The sequence below is a fragment of the Nestor notabilis genome, unplaced genomic scaffold (assembly GCF_000696875.1).
Source record: "Nestor notabilis isolate BGI_N333 unplaced genomic scaffold, ASM69687v1 scaffold5612, whole genome shotgun sequence".
NCBI classification, from domain to species: domain Eukaryota; kingdom Metazoa; phylum Chordata; class Aves; order Psittaciformes; family Psittacidae; genus Nestor; species Nestor notabilis.
The window spans coordinates 25,257-34,606 of record NW_009917832.1 but is presented as its reverse complement, the minus strand read 5'-3'; the positions used below and the strand labels follow the sequence as shown (position 1 = coordinate 34,606).

The 9,350-nt window shown below is 42.3% G+C and overlaps 1 protein-coding gene across 1 annotated transcript in view; it reads left to right on the top strand.

Moving 5' to 3' along the window:
- Positions 1–9,350, top strand: part of CPNE4 (copine IV) — an 87,517-nt gene that overhangs the window by 58,603 nt on the left and 19,564 nt on the right. The window contains exon 8 of the mRNA XM_010009428.1: positions 7,957–8,011. Within this exon, the coding sequence (XP_010007730.1) occupies positions 7,957–8,011 (55 nt within the window). The remainder of the gene's footprint in view (positions 1–7,956; positions 8,012–9,350) is intronic.

Here is a 9,350-nt window from a genome sequence, read left to right as displayed (position 1 = left end):
CCCATGGCAGGGGGTTGGAACTGGATGATCTTAAGGTCCGTTCGAACCCAAACTATTCTATGATTCTATAAGCAACTATTTTCATTTGGAAACCCATCTGTTGGGTAAATGAACACCATCTTCTAAATCTTCTCATGTGCATTTCCTCCTTTACAGAAAGTAAACACCTTTTGCCTGAATCGACCTTAACAGTCACACTGCTCTCAGTTAAGAGTAGGCAGTTCTTGTGAATTAGGTTCCATTTACTATCTTACTATCCCCTCCAAATTCTTGTGAAATTAACCTTGATGTGACATTCCAAATCACAAGATGAACAGAGGGTAGTAGCCCATTTCCTCCTGCATATTCAGTAATGCCTATCTGAATGTCATCAGTATATTTCACTTACAATTTTGCTCTAACTTGTTTTGATAGTGTTCTTTGGTTTGACTTTATGTCATTTTGATTTTGGTAAAATTACATCAACAGCTCATTTGGTCACATTAAATCACAATATAATCTCTATAACAGTTTTATCCTGCTCATCCTAGAAAGCTCTTTTGTATCTTGAGAGTATTTGATGAGAAATTCCTCTCACAGCACCTCCCTGCATACATATGCCAACATAGTTCTGTATTCCCCTCTTCCCAGGACTGCCTGCAGTGTCATCTTCAAGTCATTTCAAGTTTTAGGCATCTGAGATTATAGTCTGTGTAAGAATGACCTTTCCAGAGATGGTAGTTTTCTACATATGATCCCACAGATATGCCAATTCACTGCAGAGTGCAACCCCTTGACAGACATGGGACTGTCTGGAAACTGTCTGGTTTGAGAAGTTAAAGACAAATCTTTGTAGCCTCTCACAACATCTTCTTCCCTAGTTTATTCTCACTGAACAAAGTCCTATTTCTTTTTCAAGATACTTTCTACCGAATTGGGTCATTCACGTAGGTATAAATCAGGTCACTGCAATTTTATTTGTCATCTTGCAGGGAAGCTTGACATTTTGTCTCGCTTTTCTGAGTATGCCATTTCATTAGGCTTGCCTTCTAGCCAGTGATATATCTCACTGCCATTTATTTTGCTTTACCTACTCCTCCCTCAGGTTCTGATGACTTTTTGTTTTCTGTGGGTATTTACTTTTCCCCAGTCTAGGAATTTCTGAGATCACTTGGTATTTTTACCCTGCAGAGCTTCTTCTGCAATTCTTTTCAATGTTAGCAAGGGGAAGTTTAAATCTGTTATACCTTTATTTGGCTTTGTTAGTTATTTCATGAGTTGATGCCTTTCAGTAGTTAGCTTCAGGGAATTTGTATTCCCCTGCATCATTACCTATTCCCTCGCAGGTGAGACAGGTATTCCTTCATATTCTTGAGTCCCAGTTACATGACAGTATTTGTTTCTCAGTACTGAGCAGATTCCAGCTCCCCATAGGTGATTAAGAGCTGTAATTAAAGATAGCAGATGAATTTTAATATCAGGATTTTGCACATGAATGTGTAGTATCTCTGATTGTGACAGACCAAACACTGTAGCTGTTGCAGTGATCTACCATTGAGCTGCATGCTCCCAGCTCTCTCTGGTGAATAAGATGTGTGATAATCAGTTCATTCTTGCTGCTCCATTAAAAATCACTGTGCATTATGGACTGAATGCCAAGCCTTGTTAGGTACAGTGCAAGTTTGATTAAACACACAGTAACCTGTCCAAAACCAGAGATGTGGTTGTATCAAACCAGGCACAACCGCACAGTGAAAACATGGAGACAGCATAATGGTCCTCCAGACAAGAATACAGATTGGGGGGGGTGGAAACACTGCTGCTGCTGAACTCTTGAGCCTTTCTGACTCTGGGGCAGGCTGAGAGCTGGACCACAGTCTGGCTCTCCCCCATCCCGTCCTAGAGGGGCACAGGTTGCAGGAGTGCAAGGGGTGAAGCGGATGGGCTCTGGCCCCTTCCACTTAAACAGTTTTATTTGACCATATAGATCATGTCCTTTATTTACCCAGCTCTGCTTGCAAAGCAGGAACTGAAAATGTTTAAATATTTCAAGTGATTTCTGTGTTTTCTTTGGAAGTGCTGCTAATCCCTGTAAGCTGTTATGATTCAGAATTTAGTGGCATCAAGCCCTTCTCAGATAAGTACTAAATAATACACTCAGGAATATGATTCATTCACATGCTTTAAAAAAGAAACACTTAATTCAGCTCATATTCTTCCAGTTTGCTCCCTGAACATGAAAGATTACAATTTTAATTGAGTTTAGAGATGACTCTATTTTGTCTATGGCATTTGCTGTTTATTTCTTTTCCTTTCCCCTGTCCTCTCTCTGCTTTCCCTCCTCCTCTTTCTTTGCTCCCTCCCCTTTCTTCTCCCCCTCCTCCTATTCACATGTTTTTTAATTTACATGTGTAACAGACACAAAAATCCCTTTTATTTTGGCAATTTGATATTTCTTTCCAACAGAGGAAAAACACCTGATTTCATCCCAGGAAAAGTATGTGGAGCAGCGCAGATCCACAGTTCATTCGGTTAAGATTGGAATTGAAAATGAAAGGCATGGGAATTGATTTTGCTGCATCCAGCATAGGACTTTAAAAATATCCCCCTGGTAATTCTGATCTGACCCAAAATCAAAATTACAAGTGACAGCTTAATATCCAGGGATTCTAGTCAGGTATATTCCTTGAAAGAACTTCGAAGAGCTGTAAACTTAAGACTCTAGGTCATGTGAAACTAAAGATGGGTTCTTTCTCCCACACCATGTTTCTTTTGCCCCATTCACTGCATCGTTAGTACTGCTAAAGGTACTATGTTGCTCTAGCATGAAGTGAGCAGGTTTTCATGCTGTGGTTCTCCCAGGTCAGTTGGTAGCATCTGTACAAAATTGCTGCATTTGGATAGATGACTTACTTCAGGAGTTTAAAGGTAAGCATCTCTATAGTTACATACAAAGGGTTTACATGAGCATCAGTAAAATGAGTCCCAAACAACCTGGGTAAGTGGCTAGCTAGCCCTTCATCTTTCAGAATGAGTAAATGGCATAGAATGACTTAGGCCTTCATTTACTCCATACAATTAAGAATTTAGATTCCCAATTTAGATTTTTAAAAAGGAACTCATTTTCAGAGAACACAGTCCTGGCAGCTCACAATTTCCTTTCTGAATACAGGTATTGCCACACTGCTGAATACATGGGTCTTTACCTGCAGCATCATCTATGCCAGCAGCTTCAAGGGACTCTCTAATGTCTGACTAATTAATTTCGCCCAGTGACAGAGTTTTATCTGAATTCTCGTCCTTGTTGTTAGGAATAGCAAATCCTTCTCAGAGTAAAGCTGAACTCCAGGTTTCAATGATAATACATGTCAGAGTGTACCAGTGCTTAAGAGACAAGACTTTGAAATGTTCCTTATTTTGTTTCCTTGTCTTATTAGAAACGTATTTCTTGCCTTCCACTTACATCAGCCTTCCTAGTGAAATAGAAGAAGGTATCATTTTACTAACGTACAGAGCCTTGCTATCGCCTGTATCCATCTTTTCCTGTCTGTGCAGTACAGCTCTCCCCACCATCCCTATTAATGTATTGATTTGTCACTGCACTTCCTCTGTTCCCACTAGTTAGCTTGAAGGATGGGTGACTAAAACTGAGCAATGTTCCAAAAGGATAATGTGAGATACTTTCAGAATTTATTTTCTCCTATCCATTACATTATAGTTGAAGTTATTGAGGGTTTTAGCTTGTTGCATTTCTGTGCAGAAGTTCTGATGGTTCCTTTCTGTATGCATTAATTTACATTTACCAATATGAACGCTGAACCTGAACTCCTTCCCTGATTTTACCTTTAGGGTATTACCTACATCTATCTGCTCAGCCTTTGGTATTTTTCAGTAATAAATGCCTGTTTGACTGGAAAAAGCACCAGAAGCCATATACATCAACACTTGCATGACTACTTGTGACCCTTACACAACCATGTATGAAAGTCAAAGTCTGATGCTTTTGCTTTTCTGATCTTCACATCAGGTTCTTCAGCTTTTTGAAGATTAGGCCAAGTTTTCACTTTCAAGGGAACCTGTGTAAAACAAAGAACAACATAAAACGTGACCTGGACGTGAGTAAAGGTGCTGCCAAGTCACAATCCCCTTTTTCTTTCATGACTTTGTAAATTCCAGGTTTTACAGAACCAGCTTGGTTTTCCAATTCTGTGTTTCTCTCCTGTCCCTTTAGCAATCTGTCTCCAGCAGGACAGTGCATGTGCCAAGGAATGTCTAGATTTAAACAAAACAAGTCGAAGATCCTGATGTGGCCTGAGGCCAAAGATGTGACACTGCCCATGTCCTTGTATCTCAGCTTTCTTCCTCCCAGTACAAATTGGTGGTGCCCAAAGTACCATTTGGGAGCAGTCTCAAGTGCAGCTGTCCCCAGCACTGCCCCTGAGAAGTCTCTGGAGGCTGCTGGTTGGCAGGACCGAGCACTGTATCAGGCAGAGTGCTAAACAGACCATGCCTGTAGTCATGTCCCAGTGCTTCAGCCAGGGTCCCAGGCCTGTTTCCTGGTATAAATGAAGCCCAAGTGCCTGAGCAAACAACACAAAGGAAAAGAAAACTGGTTCTCAGTTTTCTTCTTTTGAGTGAGTTTCAATTACAAAGGAAGAAAAGTCATTAGAGCAGATCCCTCTCCTGCTGGAACGCCAGGTTAGAAAACAGAGCTGGAGGCTCTGGTGCATGCAATTCATCCTTGAGGCAGGAGGAAACCTTCTTTTCATTTTCTGACTGTAGTTTCAGTCCCTGCATGGCCTAACCCTTGACATAGCTTCCGGAAGCTGGGAAGCTGCTCTGCTCTCTGCTGCAAGCTGCTGTGATAGCCCTGGGTCTGATAGAGCAGCTCTGTCATGCCTCTATACCATAAGGGATTGAACTGGAAGCCAGAGAGTTCTTTGCTGCCCCTCTGGGTCACAGCTTTTTCTCTGCTGTTGACTCAGTAGTACAGAGTAAGCAGAATGAGGGCAGTGGGCTCAGCTGCTGGGATTTTTCTCGTACGACAAAGTGAGGGGGGAATGGGAAGACTAGAGAGGGTTACTCTGTAAAATAAACTGCATGCTTCCTGAAGAGCGAGACCTTTGTATCAGCTAAAACCCTTGCTCTGTGTGATGGGAAAAGCATTGCTTGCATTCAAATTCTCTTTTATTCTGAAAGCTGTCTGACACAAGTTTCAAGGTGTGGTGAAGGAATAACATACTAACCTTTTTTTATGCATGGGATGTCATGAATGATACCACAGAGCAGCTTCCAGTATCTGAAGGGGGCTACAAGGATGCTGGAGAGGGACTCTTCATCAGGGACTGTAGTGATAGGACAAGGGCTGATGGGTTCAAACTGAAACAGGGGAAGTCCACGTTGGATCTAAGGCAGAAGTTCTTCCCTGTGAGGGTGCTGAGGCGCTGGCACAGGGTGCCCAGAGAAGCTGTGGCTGCCCCATCCCTGGCAGTGTTCAAGGCCAGGTTGGATGGGACTTGGAGCAACCTGGTCTAGTGGAAGGTGTCCCTGCTCATGGCAGGGGGTTGGAACTGGGTGATCTTAAGGCCCTTTCCAACCAAAACCATTCCATGATAATCAAAAGGTTCCCGCCTTACCTTAAAGATTTCGTGGGAGCACGTGAAAGTTAAATTCTTGATCCCAGCAGCTTGAATCAGAATACCAGAGTACCCAAATTCTGGCAAATGAGGAGCTTCCTAAGGAGAGTGTGGAGCTCCTCTGAGTGAGGCAAGAGAAAGTACTAAGCACAGGAGCAGACCCCAGGGTAACCTTCCTCTCTAGAGTTCATGCTCTCCCTTTAAAAAGCAGCCACATGGAATCCCATCTTGAGGGTATACATGATCAAGCTTTACACTTTCACGAGGCAATAGCAGCAGTAACTTGCACTTGCTCGAGGAGATATGTGGGATTCAGGTGTAAATGCAGGTGTGCTGACTGTAGTAGTAAGGTACTCCAGGTGCTGAATAACAGTGGAGGCTGTGCTGCCTCTCAGTTGCTGCAAGAGGACAAGATGGAGCTGCAGGTAGGAGAGTGCCTACACTTGTTAACACTGGAGAAACATTGCAGTACAAATGCAAGCACTGTTTGGGTTTAGGAATCTCCCAGGTTGGCGAATTGCTGCCAGCATCAGATTTTTGGGTTGCTTTATTGAATTTAGACACATTCTACCTAAGTAAATTTCTTCTTTAGTCTTTGCTCTTGACCAAAATCAGTTAACTTGCAGCACCACAGGGTTTGGTTTTGTAATCCAGCCATGCTTAATCACTGATATAAAACAAGATTTCTTTCTCCCTTCAGATTCTTTTCTAATGGCTTCTTCTTTCTTGCCCTTTAAGTGTGCTCCTGAATTCTCTGCATCTCTTTATAAGGGCTTCCCCGCTTCCAGGAGCATTGAATCCTAGAGAAGTCTTATCAGCAGATCATTAGCATCAAATGTCAGCAGTTACTTCATTTCTGACATGCAAATTGATGTTAGTCTTCCTTTCCAAGCTCGCTGTCACACAGTGTAACATGTGGTACACAGAATTGTGCTCTCAAGAGTTATTGTAGCAGGACAACAGTTGGGAGAGCTAAACCATCAGATGTCAGTCATCACTGTTTCCCAAGAGCTGGTGAATATCTCTGTATCTCATGGTCACTCTAATTTTTGGGGGGTGGGGCGAGGAGAGCGCTGCTTATTTCTGCTTTCTTTTAAACCCTTCCATTTTTCTTTAGCTTCTATCAGAAACATCATGGTGCCCTTCACACCAGACAGAATAAACCCAGCAGCTGTAATGGGTGCTTTTATCTTTGTTGAGTATGTCTGGGAAGAGAATTACTCAGTTGATGCTTGGAGTGACAATGTCTTGAACTACACAAAGAAGATTGAAGCTGCTGTCCTCTCTTGGAATTTTGGAAAGTGCCAATAATGGTAATAGGAACTCAGCTTTTCCAAGGGCCCTGAAACTGTGAAGGGATTGATTCATCGGAACACTGGAGTGGCTTCAGGATGTGTTTAAAGTTAAGCATATGTTTGGGGGAATTGTTAACCTCAAGTGTGTGATCAAGTGCTTTGCTGACTCAGGGACGAGACATTCCTTACAGCTTGTTGTTTTCCACTTTGCCATCTGGGAAGAGGCAGCTTGACAGCATGTGGGCTGTGTGAGACATTAGTGCGTTTCTGAAGGGGTTTTAACAGCCTTGATGTTTTCAGGTTCTCTGAATCAGGAAATCTTTGTCTCTGCAGACCTAACGGGGGTTGAACAACTTCACCGTAGTGTTTGAAAGCAAACTGACTCTGCCACAGCATTGGTTAGGTTATCAGACAACCTGTGCCTAATAAAACCAATCTCATGTTTTAGTGGAACCACCACAGATGCAGATGGGAAGCTTTACAGAACATGCAGGTTTGGGGTGTGAATTGTCTCTTTCAGCTATCTTAGGAAGTCTCTTTTGCACCTGGACAACTGTAAGAGCCCAAGTTTGCCAACACTTGTAATTATAGAGTCATCTATCCACTACACCCGTTTTCTGAGCTGGGGGTGCACATCCGTATTTATAGGAAATAAATACTGTTACAGGCTGTTAAGACAACTCATTCTCATGCTGCAGCCAAAAGAGTGCACAACACAGACCTGTTACTGCATTTGTGGGTGAAGTGCAAGATATCTTGATCCCTTGGGATTCTCCAAATGATTTTAACTTCCCCGAAATTTGAGAAGTTCACCTAAATATCTCCCATTTCACTCCCCCATCTGGTCAGCACACACTTCTCCTCCTCCTGGGGATCTAATCTGATACCTTTCCAGTCTGCCATGTAACACTCTGAATTTAAAAGCCATTTCTGTACTGTTGTGCTGCTTTGCATTTTGGATGGATACTTACAGAAGAAAAGGTGTTTCTTGTAACAAAATGCATTTCTCTGTGGGAACTATTGGCTTTTGTTTTTTTCTCTTCCAGTGACAAAATGTTCCCAGCTTTTGGATTTGGAGCAAGGATACCCCCGGAATACAAAGTAGGTAGATTTATGACATTTTCTTATTTCCTTGGTTTATGAGACACAAAATAAGTGAGAAATGGTTCAGTGCAAGACAGGGGCTAGGGGGAACAGCTCCTAGTGCTTGTTTTCATTCGTCTGGCTTTCTCACTCAGTGATAACCTCACTAAAACCAGAAATCAAGGCTAGACTTGTGTTACATCCAAAATAGGTCATGGGTTTGGCAGAGCTTTGTAAATGGGTGTTAGTCTGGTAAGAGAACTTGCCAAGCATATTTTGAAGATTCATGAGCCCTGCTTTGGCAGAACCCATTTTTGGAAGATGTGGTTCAGTGAGTGGCCTAGTGTCCATGCTTTGTGCTGGAGATGGGGACATACAATTAGCTTGGTGTCTATCATGGGTGCATCCAGCTGGAACTGGATTAGGAATTAAGTCATCTGTGCTATTGTTTAGTCCCTCCCCATGATACTCTACATAGTCCATAGAAGTATCTGTCTTCTTAAACTGTATCAACATTTTCATGTTCCTGCTTGGCTTGGCTTCACTTCTGAATTGAAAGATACACCCTCTGCAAGAGTGAAGACTCATCATGATCCTTTAAATACGTCAAGACCAATAAACCTGTAAATCCTTTAATAATTCAGTCTACACAGGTATCATAAAGTTAATTTAAAGCCAACAATGGCTGGTGTTTGATGTGGAGCACAGCCAAGATGCTTAGGAAACATGGAAGAAACTGAAACACTTAAAAGCAACAAAGACTACTCTGAACTCATCTCCCCTTCTTACCTTCTGCTGCAAAAACCACTATGGACACCACAGCAGCACTGCAGATCTCATGCTATTCAAATGTTCTTCTAATGTTTTCAGTCAAAGGTATTACAGGTCATACACATCTTTTGGTTTATTAAATGACAGCAGTGTCACAACTAATAATTCACATCTTCATATGCAGGTTGAATCAATATAAGAACTCCAAGTTCTGCACCCATCATGTGGATTCATCAGGTTTTTATTTTACTTCAGTGTCTGCTTTTGAGCTTCCAGTCCTCATGAGGTGATGTAACCTGCCCGTAGCACATTGGTCTCTGCACACCAGCAGCTACTTTTTCATTTCATCCAGCGACAACAGATTGCAAGGTTGTAGAACTGATTCCCACTGCCAAGGGTTTCTAAGTAACCAGGAGAGCCTCCACACAACTTAAGCAACATAGCTCTCTTAAAGGTCTAAATGAAAGCTGACCAGTGTATGCACGGCAGTAACACAGTAAGGGAAGGCCAGAGCCTTCCCTATCAGCAGCCTGATAAAAACAGTAGGCAAAGTTACATCATGTTTGGTCACATGGTTTAGAAAAAT